The sequence below is a fragment of the Geotrypetes seraphini genome, chromosome 3, assembly GCF_902459505.1.
Source record: "Geotrypetes seraphini chromosome 3, aGeoSer1.1, whole genome shotgun sequence".
NCBI lineage: Eukaryota > Metazoa > Chordata > Amphibia > Gymnophiona > Dermophiidae > Geotrypetes > Geotrypetes seraphini.
The window spans coordinates 23,671,996-23,692,126 of NC_047086.1; the positions used below are offsets into that span (position 1 = coordinate 23,671,996).

At 42.6% G+C, this 20,131-nt stretch overlaps 1 protein-coding gene across 3 annotated transcripts in view; it reads right to left on the reverse strand.

Moving 5' to 3' along the window:
- SNX14 (sorting nexin 14) overlaps positions 1–20,131 on the reverse strand; it is a 212,339-nt gene that overhangs the window by 145,391 nt on the left and 46,817 nt on the right. For 2 of the 3 annotated variants that reach the window (XM_033937245.1, XM_033937244.1), the window contains exons 10-13: positions 12,659–12,703; positions 8,071–8,151; positions 7,411–7,525; positions 2,958–3,113 (exon numbers count right to left, since the gene is read on the reverse strand). In XM_033937245.1, coding sequence (XP_033793136.1) covers positions 2,958–3,113; positions 7,411–7,525; positions 8,071–8,151; positions 12,659–12,703 — 397 coding nt within the window. The remainder of the gene's footprint in view (positions 1–2,957; positions 3,114–7,410; positions 7,526–8,070; positions 8,152–12,658; positions 12,704–20,131) is intronic. The other variant, XM_033937246.1, reaches the window with a different exon arrangement.

Consider the following 20,131-nt stretch of genomic DNA (forward strand, 5'->3'; position numbering starts at 1 on the left):
AAAATAATGTCTATTTGAGAAGTTTGGTTCAGTACCTCTGCTTGCCTTAATTTTCCTTATTTGTACTAGTTTAAAAAAAATCTCTCACTTACTGGTTACAATTTCTTTTCTTGCTCTTCTTTGTGGTATATTGATCCCTGCTATTAGTAATTTACTTGTTTAGCTTGATATGTATTTAGTTTTCTCAGCAAGGAACAATATTTCTGTCTATCAAGAATTATCTTGAATGTATTTGAAAATTTATAATATAAAACATAAAAAATAAAGTATTTTGAACTGTTATTCAGACAGAATGAAAAAAATGTACAAGTGTGAAGAGCTTTAGAACATACTGTGAATTAATTACATAGCAATGATTTTATACTTTCGATATATTAAAGGGAAACAACCTGCGAAGGAAGCGGTGGGACCGTTGGATGACCAAGGAATAAAGGAAGTGCTAAAGGAGGACAAAGCAATCGCCAACAGACTGAACACATTTTTTGTGTCTGTATTTACTGAAGAGAATATATACAACATACCGGAACCCATCAGGCTATATGCTGGAAGCGAAAATGGGAAACTAACAGGGTTAACAGTCAGTCTAGAAGAGGTATGCAGGCAGATTGATAGGCTTAAGAGCGATAAATCCCCCGGGACCAGATGGTATCCATCCGAGGGTCATCAAGGAACTGAAAGGGACTATAGCTGAACTGCTTCAGCTAATAGCCAATCTGTCCATCAAATCGGGAAAGATTCCAGGGGACTGGAAGGTGGCGAATGTTACGCCGATCTTCAAAAAAGGTTTGAGGGGAGACCCGGGAAACTACAGACCGGTAAGTCTGACATCGGTACCAGGAAAAATGGTAGAGGCAATGATAAAAGACCGCATCATTAATCACCTTGATGGGCACGGTCTGATGAGGGCCAGCCAGTACGGTTTCAGCAAAGGCAGATCTTGTTTGATAAACTTGCTGCATTTCTTTGAGGGAGTAAACAAGCAGATAGACAAAGGCAACCCGGTCGACATTGTATATCTGGATTTTCAGAAGGTGTTCGACAAGGTTCCGCATAAACGACTACTCGGAAAATTGCGAGTCATGGAATCGAGGGTGAAATATTCACGTAGATAAAAAACTGGCTGGAGAATAGGAAACAGAGAGTGGAGATAAATGGACATTACTCGGACTGCAAGAGCGTCACAAGTGGGGTGTCGCAGGGCTCGGTGCTTGGACCCGTGCTCTTCAACATCTTTATAAACGATCTGGACATAGGTACGACGAGCGAGGTGATTAAATTTGCGGATGATACAAAGTTATTCAGAGTAGTGAAGACGCAGGGGGATTGCGAAGATCTACAACGTGACATAATCAAGCTCGAGGAATGAGCATCGACATGGCAGATGAGGTTCAACATGGATAAGTGAAAAGTGATGCATGTCGGTAACAAAAATCTCAAGCACGAATACAGGATGTCCGGGGCGGTACTTGGAAAGACCTCCTAGGAAAGAGACTTGGGAGTTCTGATCGATAAGTCGATGAAGCCGTCCACGCAATGTGCGGCGGTGGCGAAAAGGGCGAACAGAATACTAGGAATGATAAAGAAGGGGATCACGAACAGATCGGACAAGGTTATCATGCCGCTGTAACGGGCCATGGTGCGTCCTCACCTGGAGTACTGCGTCCAGCAGTGGTCACCGTACATGAAGAAGGACACGGTACTACTCAAAAGGGTCCAAAGAAGAGCAACTAAGATGGTTAAGGAGCTGGGGGAGTTGCCGTACAGCGAAAGACTAGAGAAACTGAGCCTCGTCTCCCTCGAGCAGAGGAGATTGAGAGGGAACATGATCAAAACATTCAAGGTACTGAAGGGTATAGACTTAGTAGATAAGGACAGGTTGTTCACCCTCTCCAAGGTGGGAGAATGAGAGGGCACTCTCTAAAGTTGAAAGGGGATAGATTCTGTACGAACGTAAGGAAGTTCTTTTTCACCCAGAGTGGTGGAAAACTGGAACGCTCTTCCGGAGTGTCATAGGGGAAAACACCCTCCAGGGATTCAAGACAAAGTTAGACAAGTTCCTGCTGAACCGGAACGTGCGCAGGTAGGGCTAGTCTCAGTTAGGGCGCTGGTCTTTGACCAGAGGGCCGCTGTGTGAGCGGACTGCTGTGCACAATGGACCACTGGTCTGACCCAGCAACGGCAATTCTTATGTACCTGTGAATGGTCCACTCTTAAAGACTGCTGACCCAGCTGAAGTATCCAAGCTTTTCTTAACTACCAGGCAAATAGCAAGAGTCCAAAACTTTCATGGCTTCCCAAAGTGATTCCATAGTCACAACCTCCTATTTTCTTATCAGATTGATAAGAAGACTGGAGCATCTTCTCTCTTCTCTGGCTCTTCATTCAAATTATCAGCTTGATGCTGTAATCCATCTTACAAATCTTCCAATTCCCATGGGGAGAATGCTGTAGTAGAACCCCTTCAGTGATGGTACTCAATGGCAACCAGAGTCAGCACATTGACTCTCCTGCAAAGGACTGACCGACACCTCATCCATATTTTAGTTTGCGGAAATTGCACTGACCCTGGCAAGGCCACAACCCTCTCTTCAACCATTCAGACTCCCAAAGCCTCCAATGTCTGTTGCATTATCAACAGGAGTGACCTGGAACTAGCTGTACAATTTTGCAGCTTCCTGAAACTGTGTTTTATCTGCAGTGCCATCCTGGCCTATAATTCCTCCCATCACCCAAAATGTAGACCATCAAATCCTTTAAAATATTTTCTTATATTGCTACTTACATAGAGAGCACTCTCAAACTGTACATCGGTTGATCCGTTACAAGGAAGTCTGATATCAAACAATATTGTTCACTGAACATTTATGACCACTTTCAATTTTCTTTTTAAGACTACCTAATGAAAAAAAGTATCCTAATCCATTATCAAAATGTTATTTTTTAAACCAGATACTTACTTCTTTCAATCTCTTCCACAATGAAAGGATCAAATCGTATTTTGTCAATGCTTTCATCTAGACAATAAGTATGGAAAATTTTCTTTACTTCTTTGTGGAGAGGTATCATTTCTTCCTCCGTCAATTCTGGCTGCAAAATTCTATCATTGAACTCTTCTGGGAAGGGAAGGAAAGGAAAGAATGTTAGCAGATCTCTAAGCTATCATATCACAGGGCAGTCAGAGACACCTGCCTGGAAGCTGCTTTTGCTCAATAAGTAAAAGCCCTGTGCTCATCTTCCAGCACCCCAGCACATATTTTAATTGTGGCATTCTACCTTGCAGGTGCACCTTGATGATCTCACAATGAGGTCACCATTGTGCAGCTACAAACCTCCATTTGCAATGAAGTAAAAGCCATGCTAAGGTCTGTATTTGTTTTTTTCTGTTTTTAACCTTTTGCAAATGAAGTTACGTATGTAATCTATATATTTTTGTTATATGCTTTATTTGCTTTCAAGAATGAGCTGACTGGAGCACTGTTTAGTCAGAAAAAAAGGGTAGCTTTTTAGCAAGAAAACTAAAGCTATGTTTTTCATGTGCTGTGCTTCAGTTAATGGACCTTTTCCTCTAATTAGCAAATAACATTGCTGTTTGCCCAGAAAATGCATGCAATATATCTGTTTTGATGTGCCCTGTTTATATTGTTCCTTATTTAATGTATTTTGAGCTTAAAGCAAAAATACATCCCAGAGAGCTATTTAGCAGATTGCATTAAGAATGTCCAAAGAGTGCCTAAGTTCTGTCCATAGAACTCGGATCTATTTGAAGCCCAAACTAAGGTAAAAAGACCTGGTGCCAGATTCACAAACCTGCCCAATTGGGACTGATCCATCCGTGTCCGTTCCGATCCGGACAGGTCCGATGGATTCTTCAAACTCCAATATGCAGATGGGGCGATCGGAGGAACACCCGCATCTACCGGCATGGATTGCTGGTGTGGGATCCCGACGCATGCGCACAGCATCTGTACATAATCTGCGCATGCCCATCTGAGTAGTGACTTTTTTTTTTTTTTTTTTTTAAACTTTACTTTTTAGCCCAATGAGCCTGTGGTTTTAACCCGCTTTAAACCCATGGGTTAAAACCACGGGCTCGCAGGGCGGGGAAGGGCAGGAGAGATCCGGGGGCGGTGATTCGGGGCAGAGCAGGCAGGAGAGATCCGGGGAAGAGCAGGGCTTCAATGGAAATGGAGAGTCGGAAAGTCGTTTGCGACTGGAACCCAGCAGTCGCTTCTTGGGTTGATCGGCCAGCCCAGTTGGTTTTAAAAATGTCATTGGTGAATCACGTCCCTGTCTACTTTGCATATGTTTCCCCTCATTTGCATGCACGGATTGGAAGCGGATCGCAGGAGCGGTTAGTGAATCGGGCCGGAGGGAAATCTGGTCGTAAAGGGGGTCGCAAACCGATCGGTACACTATCGTTTGTTTTGTGAATCTAGCCCCTGGTTTTCAGTCGCCTACAATACAGGCATGCTATGGATGCCCTATGCCGCTCAGTGTTATGTAAATGAATTGAAGGATGCCCAAATTGAATCATTGCCCAAACCATGCCCATTCCATGCCCACGCCTATTGAGTTAGGCCCGAGTTTTAAACATGGATGTCCGTGAAATTGTGGCTGCATCTACAAAATGGTGTCTACATCCTTTGGATGCCTAAGTACCAATTATCACTTGTTAAGACCCTTAATTGTCTCATTAACCACTTAGATTGGAAACCTAAAGTACGCCTAACTTTAGGCATGACTTAGGCGCCCTTTATAGAATCAGATCCTTAGTATCCAACAACAGGTCACAATCACAAATCCAGGTATGAATATTTTAGCCTATTATAGCATGATTTAAACTCATAAAATTGTCTGTATCACGTTTAATTATTATGTATGTTACCTTTTAGCCCACTCTGAGCTCTTTGGAGAGGACGGGATATATATATATATATATATATATATATATATATATATATATATATATATATATATTTATTTATTTATTTATTTATTTATTTTTTATAAATAAATAAATAACTCCCCCCACCCCCTTTACAAACCGTGCTAGCATTTTAGTGCTGGTCATGATGGCAACAGCTCCGACATTCATAGAATTCCTATGAGTGTTGGAGCTGTTACCAACCTGGCTGGTGCTAAAAACTGCACTATGGTTTCATAAAGTGGGGGAGGTGGGTGTAAATAAATAAAATAAATGCGCACCTCTTAACATTTTGATTTTATATCCACCAAAGCTTCAAAATCTTGTGTTCTAAAGAGGGGAAATTTTGTTTGTTTTGCTAAAAATCTCAATAGGGCCCCCATCCTAAGGCCAGGTGGGCTGCACCTAGCACACCCTGGTCTAAAGTGCATTTAAATATTACTACTGCTATTTATAATTTCTATAGCGCTGAAAGGTATACACAGCACTGTACGTTTAACAAGCAATCGACAGTCCCTGCTCAGTAGAGCTTACAATCTAATTTGGACAGACAGACAGACATGTCCTGGACATTTCAATTTCAATCTCTACGTTCTATACAAAATGGGCCTTCACTACCACATATTCATTGTGGATACCTCAGAAACCAGACTGGCTTGGTGTATCCTGGGGACTGCGTGAAGAACCCCTTCTCTGAACTGAGTGGGAGCCCTCCACCTACAATCCTGCCAGTAGGTGGTGCTGCCACACTAGCACATTTTCAATAGTGAGGGACAGGCAAGCTCACTACCATGAAACTCTTAGTGTACCACAAGGAAAGAGAGTGGGGGTAAATGGACAATACTAGGACCTGAAAAGCGTCACCAGTGGAGTGCCGCAGGGTTTGGTGCTTGGATCCGTGCTCTTCAACATATTTATAAACGATCTGGAAATTGGTACGATGAGTGAGGTGATTAAATTTGCAGACGATACTAAGTTATTCAGAGTAGTAAAGACGCAGGAGGATTACGAACTTCTGCAACATGACATAAACACGCTTGAGAAATGGGCCGCGACATGGCAAATGAGGTTCAACGTGGATAAGTGTAAGGTGATGCATGTCGGTAACAAAAATCTTATAGACGAATACAGGATGTCTGGTGCGGTACTTGGAAAGACCCCCCCCAGGAAAGAGACTTGGGAGTGCTGGCCGGCAGGTCGATGAAGCCGTCCGCGCAATGTGCGGCTGCGGCAAAAAGGACGAACAGAATGCTAGGAATAATTAAGAAAGGGATCATGAACAGATCAGAGAAGGTTATCATGCCGCTGTACCGAGCCATGGTGTGCCCTCACCTGGAGTACTGCGTCCAGCACTGGTCACCGTACATGAAGAAGGACATAGTACTACTTGAAAGGGTCCAGAGAAGAGCGACTAAGATGGTTAAGGGGTTGGAGGAGTTGCCGTACAGCGAAAGATTAGAGAAACAGGGCCTTTTCTCCCTAGAACAGAGGAGATTGAGAGGGTCATGATTGAAATGTTCAAGATACTGAAGGGAATAGACTTAGTAGATAAGGACAGGTTGTTCACCCTCTCCAAGGTAGGGAGAACGAGAGGGCACTCTCTAAAGTTGAAAGGGGATAGATTCCGTACAAGCATAAGGAAGTTCTTCTTCACCCAGAGAGTGGTAGAAAACTGGAACGCTCTTCCGGAGGCTGTCATAGGGGAAAACACCCTCCGGGGATTCAAGACAAAGTTAGACAAGTTCCTGCTGAACCAGAACATACGCAGGTAAGGCTAGTCTCAGTTAGGGCATGGTCTTTGACCTAAGGGCCGCTGCGGGAGCGGACTGCTGGGCACGATGGCCCACTGGTCTGACCCAGCAGCGGCAATTCTTATGTTCTTATTAGAGCACTGACCTCCAGATGGCTTTTCAAAACCTGGCACTTTGTCCGGGTTTTGAAAAGCTTCAGTCAAAATCGGGACAGGAAGGGGGAGGGGGGCAGGGCGCTGGGTCAGGGATAGGGCAGGATCGGGGCGGGACTAGGGTGTAACAGGGCAGACCTGGGGGTGGGTCTAGGGGGGGTCCAGATTTTACTAATTTAAAATCTGGTAACCCTGCCTGTGAAATCTGCCAAATATTTCAGCTCTACTTCCAACTACCCATTTCGAGATTTCAGCAACACATCAAACATCCCTGCGCTGAAACTAAGACTAGATGCTCAGACATTTTTGCTAAAATGTAACTACTCCCTCCCTCTCCATTATACTAAGTCCCCTCTTTCTTTCTTTTTACTAAGCCCTTCTCCTTTACATTGGAGTTCCTTTCTATATTAATTCCTGTAAACCATGTCGAGCTCCACTTCTGTGGAGATGATGTGGTATATAAACTTAAGGTTTAGTTTAGTTTAGTTTAGTATACTTTAACAATGTGAATTATAGTTGCACACAATTGTGTACACTGCAGCTACTGCATTTAATAAAAACACTGATAACCATTCTATCTTACCGACTGACAGACAAAACTGCAATAAGTGCACAGCTCCCTCCTGTTTCAGAAAATTCATGAATCGGAACAGAAGGTCCTGCTGGGCTCTGATTTCCTTCAGCTCCAGCTTCAGTACCTGCAGAGGTGAAAGGAACCCCTTAGCCAGCTGAGGGAGACGCGACTGAAGTCTACAAAATCCTGAGTGGAGCAGAATGGGTTCAGGTGGATCGATATTTTTACTCCATCAAAAATGACAAGAAATAGGGAACACTTGAAGTTACAGGGAAATACTTTTAAAAGTAATAGGGGAAAATATTTTATCACTCAGAGAATAGTTAAAGCTCTGGAACGCGCTGCCAGAGACTGTGGTAAGAGCAGTTAACGTAGCTGGTTTTAAAAAAGTTTTGGACAAGTTCCTGGAGGAAAAGTCCATAGTTTGATGTTGAGACAGACATGGGGGAAGCCACTGCTTGTCTTGGATCGGTAGCATGCAATGTTGCTACTATATGGGTTTTTGCCAGGTACTAGTGACTTGGACTGGCCAGCGTGAAGACGGGCTACTGGGCTAAATGGAGCATTGATCTGACCCAGTAAAGCTATTCTTATGTTCTTGACAAGGTAAAAATGGATCAAGATTCATCAGCAAATTTAAAAACATTGAAAATAACAAATTCTGCTTACAGATGGCTTTTTACTTTTAGGCTCCGCAAATTTCTGAAGGAATGGAACCAATTGAGAGGCTGGCTCAGTTGCTTTTTCTGGCTAAGAAATAAAACAAAACCAAATTAAATACAGAATACAGCAATATTTCCCAGGTCATCTCTTCAGCTTTCAGTATGACTGCAATCTTATTTACCCTCTACTTGTAGGCAGAAGGATCAGTGAACCTGAAGAGGCCTGTAGCTGAACGGCCTAATTTATTTCTTATTGCTAGACAATTATTTACTTTAAGACCTTGTCTAACATCCCCCAACAAATTCATGGAAACCAGTAAAAGCATAACCCATTAGGAAATTTTTTTTTTAAATTTCTTTATTCTTTTTCAAACTTACACCAAGTGCACAAAAAGAACAACATGAAATACTATCATATAACACTTGAACATCATACATTATATTCTTAATATGTAAATTAATTAAAAACCCTCCCCCCTCCCATCTTTCTATACAATCATTAAAACTATCATATTCCTTCAAAATTTCAATTTTGCTACATCTTATCTTCCAATCCCCCACCCCCCTATGTATATTATCAAAGAAAAATGATGCCTATTCACTACAAAAATCAACCATCTGTCTCCATATCTTTAAAAAAATTTTATAACTTCCTTTCTGTTTTGCAATTGCTCTTTCCATCTTGTAAATATGACACAGGGAATTCCACCAAAACATATAATTGAGATTACTATAATTTTTCCAGTTGTTAGTAATATGTTGCATGGCATAACCCGTCATTATCATCAAAAGCTTATTGTTATGTGCTGATAATTGACTTTTTTTCCTCATAGACATACCGAACAGAACAGTATCTTATGATATTTCCACATGATTTTCCAATAAGCAATTTATTTGAGACCAAATTGAATTCCAAAAATTCCTAATGCAGGGGCAATAAAAAATTAGATGATCCAATGTCCCCACTTCTAGATTACAGTGCCAGCATCTATTAGATTTAAAGCTATCCAACTTTTGTAAACGAACTGGGGTCCAAAAAGCTCTATGTAATAAAAAGAACCAAGTTTGTCTCATAGATGCTGACACTGTACATCTCATTCTCCAAGACCAAATTCGTGGCCATTGAGAAGCAGAAATATGATGCTTAATCTCAATACTCCAACCCATTAGGAAATTAAAAATATATACACCATAGGTAAGAGCAAAGAAAATCAAGGAAATAGCCATGAAAATATCTAACTATAGAGACTTGTATAGGTCATTCATTCTATCCAACAAGACAGTCAGAAGTCTACCTGCTAATTTGTGCCCTGTTTAAAGTTATTTAAGTTTTGCTTTAATTCCATTCTCTTTCTAAATTGGGATCCTCTTTTTATCCAATGCGGTTTTTTTTCATTCTATCACTGGTTTTATCCCCATCATCTCCACTATCTTTTCTTAATGTTACTCTTGCATCTACCACTTTTTTCAACATTAATAATAATAACTTTATTTTTATATACCGCAATACCACAAACAGTTCAGAGCGGTTTACAGAGGAAGAGGCTGTATACAGACAGCAACATTACAAAAAAATATTTGAAATTACATAGCATGTTAAGATTAATTATATTTATTTGGAGGTATTTTTAAAAGATACATCAAGGCAAGAATGGGGTCAGGAGAAATTTATCAAAGAGATAGGTATTAACTGATTGCCTGAAAGTTTGACAGGAAAGTGCATTTGAAATAAAGTTGGTTAAACATTTATTCCATTTGCCTGCTTGGAATAATAATGTTCTATCAAGGAATCTCTTGTATATGCAGTCCTTCAGGGATGGAAAAGTGAACAAGCACTAGGTGTACAAGTTGTGTGCCTGGAAATTCTAAATTCCCTGTCATTGGGGGGATTAAGGGGTGACTTCCCCTAATCCCTCCTGCAGAGTACTGGAGAAAACAAGCCATTTTATAAAACCTATATGGGCTCAGGAGCATCTGTAAATCCTGACACTGATCACAATGATCACAGATGTACATATTCTCCTTTGGAAATGGGGAACACACATGCATTTTTTGATCCTGCCAAAGTCACTCCCTTGCCATATGCATGTACTGCAGTTACACGTCTATTTCTTGGCTTTCTAAAACTGATTTTTCAATGTTCTTTCAGGGTTTCCGCAGCTGACATTGTGCTTGTGATATACAGTAAACATAAATATGATCATGTCACACCTTGACTGAGATCCCTTCACTGACTTCCTGTTTACTGGAGAATCCAAATTAAATGTGCAACTGTAATTTTCAAAGTCCTTTATGGTATTTTTTGTCCTTTGGTTCCTGTCTCATTTAATTCACATGGAATCTCTAATTCTAGGAGCTCTCAGAAATATAAACTTGGCTTTTCCACTGTCAAAGGAATAAAAACTATGGCCAATTTTTGTCGATCATTTTCTTTTTTATTTGTAAAAGTTTGGAATGACCTTCCTTTTATAACTAGTCTTTAAGCCCGTTACATTAACGGGTGCTAGAGTAGATGTCTGTCTGTCTGTCTGGATATTTTTTTTCTTTGTCTCTCTCTCTTTGTACGCTGCCTGTCTGTCATTTTTTCTGTCTGTGAATCTCCCTGTGTCCTTAGTGCCCTCAGTGCCTCCTTCCTATGTCCTTAGTGCCCCTTCCTATGTCCATAGTGCCCCCCAGTGCCCCTTTCTATGTCCTTAGTGCCCCAGTGCCTCCTTCCTCCCCTCACCCCTCCTCCGATGCCAGCTTGCCTGCCTGTCTCCCATCCCCCTTCCATTGAAACCCCCCATGCCAGCCTGCCTGCCTCCCATCCCCCGAGCAGCATGTTTCCATGGAAACCAACCCACCCCCCCGATGCCAGCCTACCTGCCATTGAAAACCCCCCCGATGCCAGCCTGCCTGCCTGCCATTGAAACCCACCCACCCCCCTCCGATGCCAGCCTGCCTGCCTGCCTCCCATTCCCCCTCCATTCAACCCCCCTCCGAGGCCAGCCTGCCTGCCTTCCATTGAAACCCCCTACCCCCTCCATTGCCTGCATCCCCCTTCCATTGAAACCCCCCCAATGCCAGTCTGCCTGCCTGCCTCCCATCCCCCCTAAGCAACATGTTTCCATGGCAACCTCCCTCCGATGCCATCCTGCCTGCCTGCCTTCCATTGAACCTCCCCTACCCCCCTCCAATGCCAGCCTGCCTGCCTCCCATCCCCCTTCCACTGAAACTCCCCCACCCCCCGATGCCAGTCTGCCTGCCTGCCTCCCATCCCCCTGAGCAGCATGTTTTTAACCCCCCCTGCGCTGACCCTAGGCACACCACTAACATGTCGCAACTTCCCCCTCCCCCCGACCTTAGGCACACCACTAACACGCCGCGACTCCCCCCTCCCCCCTCCGACCCTACCCGGCACAACAGAAACCCCCGTTGACTTTCCAAGCCAACCCTCCCACCGCTAGACGGCTGACAAACCTGGCAGCTCCAGCAGCGTCCCAGGCACACTAAACACGCTGCTTCGGGTCTTCTACATTACATTATATTACATTACATTAGGGATTTCTATTCCGCCATTACCTTGCAGTTCAAGGCGGCTTACAAAAGATTTATAAACAGGGTTACAATGGGAGAACAATTGATTTGCTAGAGTGGAAAAGAGTAGATCATTTGATATTTCTTTGGTAGTTAAGAACAAGGAGGCTTAACAGAAGATTTATAAACTGGGGTTTCAATGGGCCTAATTTCCTCTGCCGCGTTACCTGTTACCTGGCCTGTTACCTGGCCGATCCTTACACGCGCGCATGCAGACTCCTGCTGCCACAGACCTACAGATCATGGAAGCACGCAGTTCAGAGTGCGCATGCGCAGCTAGGGTTTTATTATTATTGACTAGAGTTCTTTCTCATCTACCCATTTTTCGTAAAGTGCTGAAGACATATTTATTTCAGAAATTTACTAATGATCCTTCTTTTTCAAATAATCAGTCATAAAAGATAAAATTCTGGCCTAAAAGATATAGTTTCTGTTCTAATCTCCTGTATAATTCGCTATAATAAAACCCTTAGCGCGCATCTGCACTTCAATCTCCATTAGTAATCCAAAGAGCAAAATCCAAACCTGGGAATCAGATGAAGGATTTCTACTCACCGGGAGTCCAGCAGTGCCTAAGCACAGAGGTTTCTCTCTCTCATTTTAAAAATAACCTAAAAACCTTTCTATTTCAAGATGCTTTTGACACCTAACTGCCCTTATTAGGACTAAAACTTTTAAATTTTAAATTATCATTATTTATTTTACATTTTTCTTTCCTATCGTACCTACCTTTTATGTTAATTTTACTTGATTATTGTAGTTCCTCCCTCTTTCCTCTTGTACCCGTTCGTTTATATGTCATGAGATATTTGTCTTGTAACTTATCTTAAGTTCTATCTATGTAAGCCTGTGTCTTTGGTCCCCCATTAGCACTTACTTGTACTCTACTTAGAAGTCTGATTGAGTGGTATAAAAATGTTTTTTTAAAATAAACTTGATAATAATAATTAATAATAATAAACTTGATAAAACATCAAATTTAAAAATAATACAATTCTCATAGCATCAACAGTACTTACTGGAGTATCATCTATAAAGATAAGCAGCAAACGATTCACTGTATCCTGCATGAGAACAAAGAAATATTACCACCACAACAGCTGCTCAGAACCATAATAAGCTTATATAGAGGGAAAAATAAATAAATATATATATATATATATATTACATTAGGGATTTCTATTCCGCCATTACCTTGTTGTTCAAGGCAGATTACAAATGGATTGTCCGGAGATTAGAAGTATTTAGGGAGTAGTTTGTACATTTATTTGAGTTGTTAAGGATTACATCTGAGTTGTCATGATATTGGAAGTTCATATGTAGTAGTTGCAGGTGATGCTTGGGACATTTCTGATTGTGTTAGTTCGGTTTTATGTGTTTTATGAATAGAAGGGTTATTATTTCTTTTTTGAAGGTTTTGTAGTTTGTGGTCGTGGTCAATAGGTTGTAGAGTTGTGGGCCAAGTGTTGCAGCTCGAGTGACTAGGAGGTTGTCAAACAGTTTTTTTCTTTTGACGTTTTTGGTTGGAGGGTGTGTTAATGGTGCCTGGGTTCTCCTATGTCTGGTTGAGGTGGATTGAACTAGTCAATTTGTTCCAATAGGCTGGGCTGTCTCCGTTTATTGCTTTAAATAGTAGGCAGTAAAATTTGAAGTGTATTCTCACTTGTATTGGGAGCCAATGTGAGTCGTAGTATGCCTCTGTGATGTGGTCGAATTTCTTCAGTGAGTAGACCAGTCTTAGGGCTGTGTTTTGTATTGTTTGTAGTTGTTTTATCATGGTTGCTGTGCATGGGAGATATAATATGTTGCAGTAGTCTGTTAGACCTAGGATTAGGGATTGTACCAAGAGTTGGAATTGATTTCTGTCAATGAATTTTCTTACTTGCCTCAGGTTTCTCATCACTGCCAATGATTTTTTTTATTGTTTTGTTGATTTGTGGCTGCATTGTACAGTCTCTGTCTATTAGCACTCCCAGAAGTTTTAAAGTGGGTTGGATGTAGTATGTTGTAGAGTTTATGACAAGGTTTGTTATGTTTGGGGTTTTGTTGTTTTCGAGTAGGATGAAGTTTGTTTTGTCCTGATTTAGTATTAGTTTGTGGTCTTTCATCAATGTTGCTTTTGTTTCAAGTGTTTTGTGTATTGTGTCTGCCATGGATGGTGTTGGTTGATCGAATGGAAGGAGAATGGTGATGTCGTCTGCATAGCGGAGAGGGTGGTGGATGCCTGGAATGCGCTCCCGAGAGAGGTGGTGGAGAGGAAAACGGTGACTAAGTTAAAAGAAGCGTGGGATGAACACAGAGGATCTAGAATCAGAAAATAATGTTAAATATTGAACTCAGGCCAGTACTTGGCAGACTTGCACAGTCTGTGTCTGTATATGGCCATTTGGGGGAGGATGGGCTGGAGAGGACTTCAATGGCTGGGAGGGTTTAGATGGGATGGAGTAGGTTTTAACAGAGATTTCGGCAGTTGGAACCCAAGTACAGTACTGGGTAGAGCTTTGGATTCTTGCCCAGAAATAGCTAAGAAGAAAAAATTTAAAAAATTTAAATTGAATCAGGTTGGGCAGACTGGATGAACCATTTGGGTCTTTATCTGCCGTCATCTACTATGTTACTATGTTAGACCTTGTTTGTCTAGGTAGAAGCCAAGGGAGGCAATGTATAGGTTGAAGAGTGTGGGAGAAAGAGGTGACCCTTGGGGTACTCCGCAGGGGTTAGACCATGGCTCGGATTTTTCTTTGTTTGTTTTAACTCTATGTTCTGGATTATAGGAATATTTTAAACCATGATAGTACCTTACCATTGATTCCTATTGAGTCTAGTATCTGTAGAAGGATGTTATGGTCTACGAGGTCAAAGGCTACGGAGAGATCTAGTTGGATAATTAGCATTTTTTTGCCTGTGCTGAGGTGTTGTCTGGCGGTGTCCATGAGTGAGCCTAATAGGGTCTCAGTGCTGTGGTTGGTTCTGAAGCCTGATTATGTTGGGTGGACTATGTTGTGGTTCTCTAGGTATGAGTTTAGGATTTTGGCTACGATGCCTTCCATTAATTTGACATAAAGTGGTATTGAGGCTATGGGTCTATAGCTGGATGGTTGGTTTGTTTCTCCTTTGGGGTCTTTGAGGATTGGAGTGATGATGATTTCACTGAGGTCTTGTGGGTAAAGGCCGACAGTTAGTAGGGTTTATATCCATTGCAAGAGTAGGGTGTGAAATAGTGTACTGGAGGCTTTCAATAGGTATGGGGGGCAGTGGTTGAGGTCGCAAGTTACGTGGCTGTATTTGTTGCAGAGTTTGTTGAAGTCTGTCCATAGTATTGGTGAGAAGTGAGACCATGTTCTATCTTCTGCAACTGCTTCTTCTTCTGTGGAGGGTGTTATGATCTCTTCTAGGTGCATAGGTGTTCCATTGAAGGTGGATCTTATGTTGCGATTTTGTCATTGAAGAACATTGCTAAGAGGGTGGCTGTGGGTGTGGGGGCGTTGTTGCTTGTTAGGTAGGGCTTGGTGTCTGAGTTCTTATAGTAGTTGGAATAGTTTTTTTAGTGTCTTGGGATTCTTCTCCTATTTGCTTTGTGTGGTATGTTTTTTGTTTTTATTTTAATTTTTTTGTATTCTTGGTTTAGTTTTCTCCATGTTGTTTTGTGGAGTCTTGACTGTGTTTCCTCCATTTTCTTTCTAGTTGTCTGCATTGTCTTTTTAGTAGGAGTAGTTCATTGTCGAACCATTTATCAGATTTTCTATGGATTTTGGCTTTGGTCTGTTCTGGAGCTAGCTCATCTAGGGTTGCTGCACTTAGCTAGCTCCATTGTGAGATGAAGTTTTGGGGGGTTACAGTCTTGGATTATGGCATCTGTTTTCGTCCAGAATTTGGTGGGGTTGATAAGCCTACGTGAGATGTAGATTATTTTTTGTATGTTTGGTTTGTTTTTGTTGTTGGTCCAGTTGATGTTGAAGGAGTACGTATAGTGATCTGACCAGAGGGAGCGATATCAGTTTCCATTTGATGTGTGAATTTCTGGTTGTGTGGGTTGTTGGGTCATGTAGGCTGTGATGTCGAGTGGGTGGCCTTTTTCATGAGTTGTTTGTGGGTCTAATATCTTGTATGTTAAGGCCTCAAGGTAAGCTAGTAAGATTTCTACTTGTTTGGAGGATTGGTTTTCGAGGTGGAGGCTTAGGTCTCCTAGGATTAAGTTGTAAATTGTCGTTAATGAGTTTCGGTAGATAAAAGTCTTCAAATTTTGGTTTTACTGTGTTCCAGTTTCCTGGTGTTATGTAGCAAAGCATGCAGTTTAGGGTGCCTTTGAGTGAGGTGCCTGAGAGTTGACAGGCTAGTAAGACCATGTATGGGGTAGTAACTTTGTCTTGTATTTTTAGGTCTATGGTGTTTTTGGCTATGATGGCAATTCCTCCTCCTCTTTTGTTTTCTCTGCAGACCACTATCATTTTGTATCCTTTAGGGCAGACTTCTGTTATTCTGGGGTCTGTTTCAGAGGTAAGCCAGGTTTCAGTGAGAAAGAGGCAGTCTAGTTTTTTTTTCTTTCTATCCAGTTTTTTGTGTGTCCTGTTTTTGGGCCTATGGCTCTTATGTTTAGGTATGCACATGTGAGATTGGTGTAGTTTGTTGGTTCGCTGCAAGTTGTTTTCAGGTAGATGAGCGATCTTTCGTGAGAGTATATTTTGGTCTTGTAGGGGTTAGTTGGTCTTCTTGTTATTTGTGTGCTGGGGTGGTAGGTGTAGGTCTGGTAGTTTGTGTATCTGTCTGTTGTGATTCGTCTGGATGGGTGGAGAATTCCATTGGTATTTGATATAGTTGGTATTGGGAAGATGTTGTTTGCTGTTGTCTTCTGGTTGGCTAGGATCAGGACAATCAGTAAGATAGCTTGTGTGTGTTTTTGTGGTGTAGTTAACATTTTGAGTGGTTTGGTGGGTTGTAGTGTCAGGGAGAAGTGGAGTGTGCTCCCACGTTCAATGAAGTCCTTCTGACTGCTACTGGAGAAAAGCAGGTAGAAATTCAAACTGTTCTGCTAAACCTTACAACTGGCTCAGTGGGTTGTAGCGTCGGGGAGGAGCAGAGTGTGTGTATTTTATTTATTGAGAAAAATGAAATTCTAGAAGACTCTTCTATGAGTGACACAAAGAATGCCCCAAGGGGTCTTCCCTCCCAACTTTAAGGACAGGCCAGTAAAAAGTACAAGTAGTGGGTAACAGGGGGAGGGGAGAGAAGAGCTAAAAGAAAAGGCTTGGGTCCCTCTTTCAAGCCCACCACTGCCCCCCCCCCCAACAAAAAAGAGCTTCTCGCTAGGCTGATATACAAAAGCCATGCTCTTGGACTACAAAAGGGATATAAAATGTTTGTTTTTCACTATTGCTTGATTTCCATTGTTGATCAGCCGTGAACTCGCTGCAGCCAATCAGCTAGCGGTTCTGCATTGGCAGGAACGACCTTCCTTTGTTCCTATCTGTGCAGAGCCGGTAGCTGATTAGCTGCTGCGAGTTAGTGTGGTCCTGCGAGAACTCACAGCAGCCAATTAGCTAGTAGTTCTGCACAGGCAAGAGCAAAGGAAGGTTGCTCCTGCCGAGATTCACCACTGGACCACCAGGGACACTTAAGGTACATGGGGGATGCAGGAGGGAGATGAAAATAATTAGAATCGTGCTGGGACAGGAGGCAGGAAGGATCCCTCCTGTCCCGACCACTGCTGGACCACCAGGTCTCATGGCAGGCTTGGCGGTGACGGGACAATTGCGTGCCAGACACTAGCGCATCGACAATCGAGCACTGACAATTCGGCGCAAGACACAAGCGCGCAGTGGGAAAACTTAGTTTTAAAGAACCCCTCCACTTTACTGCATACTGTTCACACTGCCGTTGGGGGGTTGTGGGGATGCAATCCCCACATTATAGAGAAAAAGGAACTTTTCCTGAAAAAAATCAGAAAAAGTTCAGTTTTCTCTATAATGGAGGGTTCCAACCCCCCAATCCCCCCCAACAGCAGCGCAAACACTATGCAGTAAAGTGGGGGGGGTTCCCCACTCACACCTCGCTTCGGAGCTCTTTAAAATTAAGTTTTCCCGCAGCGCACTGGTGTCTTGCGCTGAATTGTCAGCGCTCCATTGTCGGCACGCAACTGACTATGAACCAGCCCGGCAGATGCCTGCAAACAGGTTTAAAAGGGGGCGGGTCAGCGCTGACCCTTATATAAACCAAGACCCCCATTTTTGAGCCATTTGTTTGGTCCAAAAATCTCGGTTTATATTCGAGTATATATGGTAACTTCCAGCAAAGAATGTTGCTACTATTTGAGATTTTGCCAGGTACTAGTGACCTGGATTGGTCACCGTGAGTAAGAGCTACTGGGCTAGATGGACCATTGGTCTGACCCAGTAAGGCTATTCTTATGTTATGTACCTCCTAGGACAGTTACTGCACCCCCCCTTTCCAAGGGCACAGAACAGCAGAAGTTGTGTGTCTGTCTTCAGATCCATCACATCTCAATTCTTAAATATACCGTATTTTGCGCTCCATAAGACGCACTCCCCCCCCCGAAAAGTGGGTGTGTCTTATGGACTGAATACAATTTTTTAAACACCTCCCCCCCAGCCCCCAGTACCTTTATTAAATGCCAGTGATCCAGCATGGTCTCGCCAGGAGCTTTCCGCGCTCCTGCTGGATGGCTGCCTCTTTTCTTGCTGCAAAGCGGCACATAAGGCAAGAGCGCGAGCTTTTCGCTTCCTGCCTGATCCCACACCACTCTGTGAATGGCTGCTGTCAGTTCTCTGTGAGCATAAGGAGCAGCGCGGAGCATTCAGCTTGGCTCCCTGTGCTAATAACCGCTACCGCAGTTTAGTAAAAAGGGGGGTTATGTGTCTAATCATGGTTTGAAATTGAGATTGGCTATGATAGAACAACTATTGCGCCTTTGATGAATCCAATCCGTTCTGTTTCAACAATAAAAGCAACATTGTCATATGCTGGTCCTATAAAACAGAATTAACTGCCGGCAAGACTGCATCTACTTCAAGAATTAGGCAGTTTAAGAAGAAATTGAAAGCCTTGTTTGCTAAGGCATATTGTGGGAGTATGCTCCTCTACTATAATATTTTTAAGTTTGGGGGTTTTTTTTGTATATATATATGTGTTTCATAATCCGCTTAGTTAATAGATGGTATATAAATTTTAGAACTACATAAACAAGGGTCTCCAAGCAGTGCTCCAACTGCAGTGGTTGTAAGCAGCGGTTGGGACCTGTGTTCCGATAGCCTGGAATTTTTTGGTGTCAAGGCCCTGAAGCAGTGGCTCTGCCACGAAACGATCATCGGCCTGCCTTTTTTCTAACTAGTGGGTTTTATACTTTTGGGTTACATCCCTGGCTATTTTCATGCTCCCACCTGCCATTTTTTAGTTTCTTCAAAAGTTTTTCATCCTGTAATACTTGGGTGGAAGAGTGTGGTCCCTATTCACAAAAGTGGTCACAGGGATGAAGCGGGAAACTACAGGCTGGTGAGCCTCATTTTGGTTGTTGGAAAAATAATGGAAGTGTTGCTGAAAGAAAGGATAGTGTACTTCCATGAATCTAATGGGTTACAGGATCCGAGGCAACATGGCTTTACAAAAGGTAAATTGTGCCAAATGAACCTGATTGAATTTTTGGATTGGGTGACCAGAGAGCTGGATCGAGGACATATGCTAGATGTAATTTACTTGGATTTCAGCAAAGCCTTTGATACAGTTCCTCATAGGAGGCTGTTGAACAAACTTGAAGGGCTGAAGTTAGGACCCAAAGTGGTGAACTGGGTTAGAAACTGGCTGTCGGACAGATGCCAGAGGGTGGTGGTTAATGGAAGTCGCTCGAAGGAAGGAAAGGTGAGTAGTGGAGTCCCTCAGGGTTCGGTGCTGGGGCCAATCCTGTTCAATATGTATGTGAGTGACATTGCTGAAGGGTTAGAAGGAAAAGTGTGCCTTTTTGCAGATGATACCAAGATTTGTAACAGAGTAGACACCGAAGAGGGAGTGGAAAATATGAAAAAGGATCTGCAAAAGTTAGAGGAATGGTCTAATGCCTGGCAACTAAAATTCAATGCAAAGAAATGCAGAGTAATGCATTTGGGGATTAATAATAGGAAGGAACCGTATATGCTGGGAGGTGAGAAGCTGATATGCATGGACGGGGAGAGGGACCTTGGGGTGATAGTGTCTGAAGATCTAAAGGTGAAAAAACAGTGTGACAAGGCAGTGGCTGCTGCCAGAAGGAAGCTGGGCTGTATAAAGAGAGGTGTAGTCAGTAGAAAGAAGGTGTTGATGCCCCTGTACAGGTCATTGGTAAGGCCCCACTTGGAGTATTGTGTTCAGTTTTGGAGACCGTATCTGGCGAAGGACACAAAAAGGCTTGAAGCAGTCCAGAGGAGGGTGACGAAAATGATAGGAGGTTTGCGAGAAAAGACGTATGAGGAGAGACTGGAAGCCCTGAATATGTATACCCTAGAGGA